Source organism: Trypanosoma theileri (genome assembly GCF_002087225.1).
Source record: "Trypanosoma theileri isolate Edinburgh chromosome Unknown TM35_Tth_62_V1, whole genome shotgun sequence".
Taxonomy (NCBI): domain Eukaryota; phylum Euglenozoa; class Kinetoplastea; order Trypanosomatida; family Trypanosomatidae; genus Trypanosoma; species Trypanosoma theileri.
The window spans coordinates 66,515-66,843 of NW_021639904.1; the positions used below are offsets into that span (position 1 = coordinate 66,515).

Consider the following 329-nt stretch of genomic DNA (forward strand, 5'->3'; position numbering starts at 1 on the left):
CCTGAAGGTAAGAAATGTCCTCCTAAAAAGCCTGAAGTTCCTCCTGTAAAAGTACCAGAGGAACCAAAAGAGGTGGTTCCTGAGAAAAAAGTACCTGTTACTCCTTCTCAAAACCACGAAGATCCTCCTGCCGCAGCACATGAAGTTCAAGGTCAACTTGGAGATGATCGTATTCCTGGTTCTCGTGTCGGAACTGCTGAAACGGGTGACGCTGCTCTTCGTGGTCAAGATGGTGAGACCGGCTCTTCCGGTTCTTCTTCTGGTGCTTCTGGTAATGATGTTATTCCAGCACCTACTGAACCTACTGGACCTAGGGCAGATCCCACTGA

The 329-nt window shown here is 48.6% G+C and overlaps 1 protein-coding gene across 1 annotated transcript; it reads left to right on the top strand.

Annotated features, from left to right (window-relative positions):
* Positions 1–72: 72 nt before the first annotated feature.
* On the top strand, positions 73–327 carry TM35_000621270 (uncharacterized protein; the record flags this gene model as incomplete). The annotated part of the gene is made up of 1 exon (XM_029031013.1): positions 73–327. A coding segment is annotated over one exon (255 nt), but the record flags the coding sequence as incomplete, so codon positions are not given.
* Between the last annotated feature and the right edge of the window lie 2 nt (positions 328–329).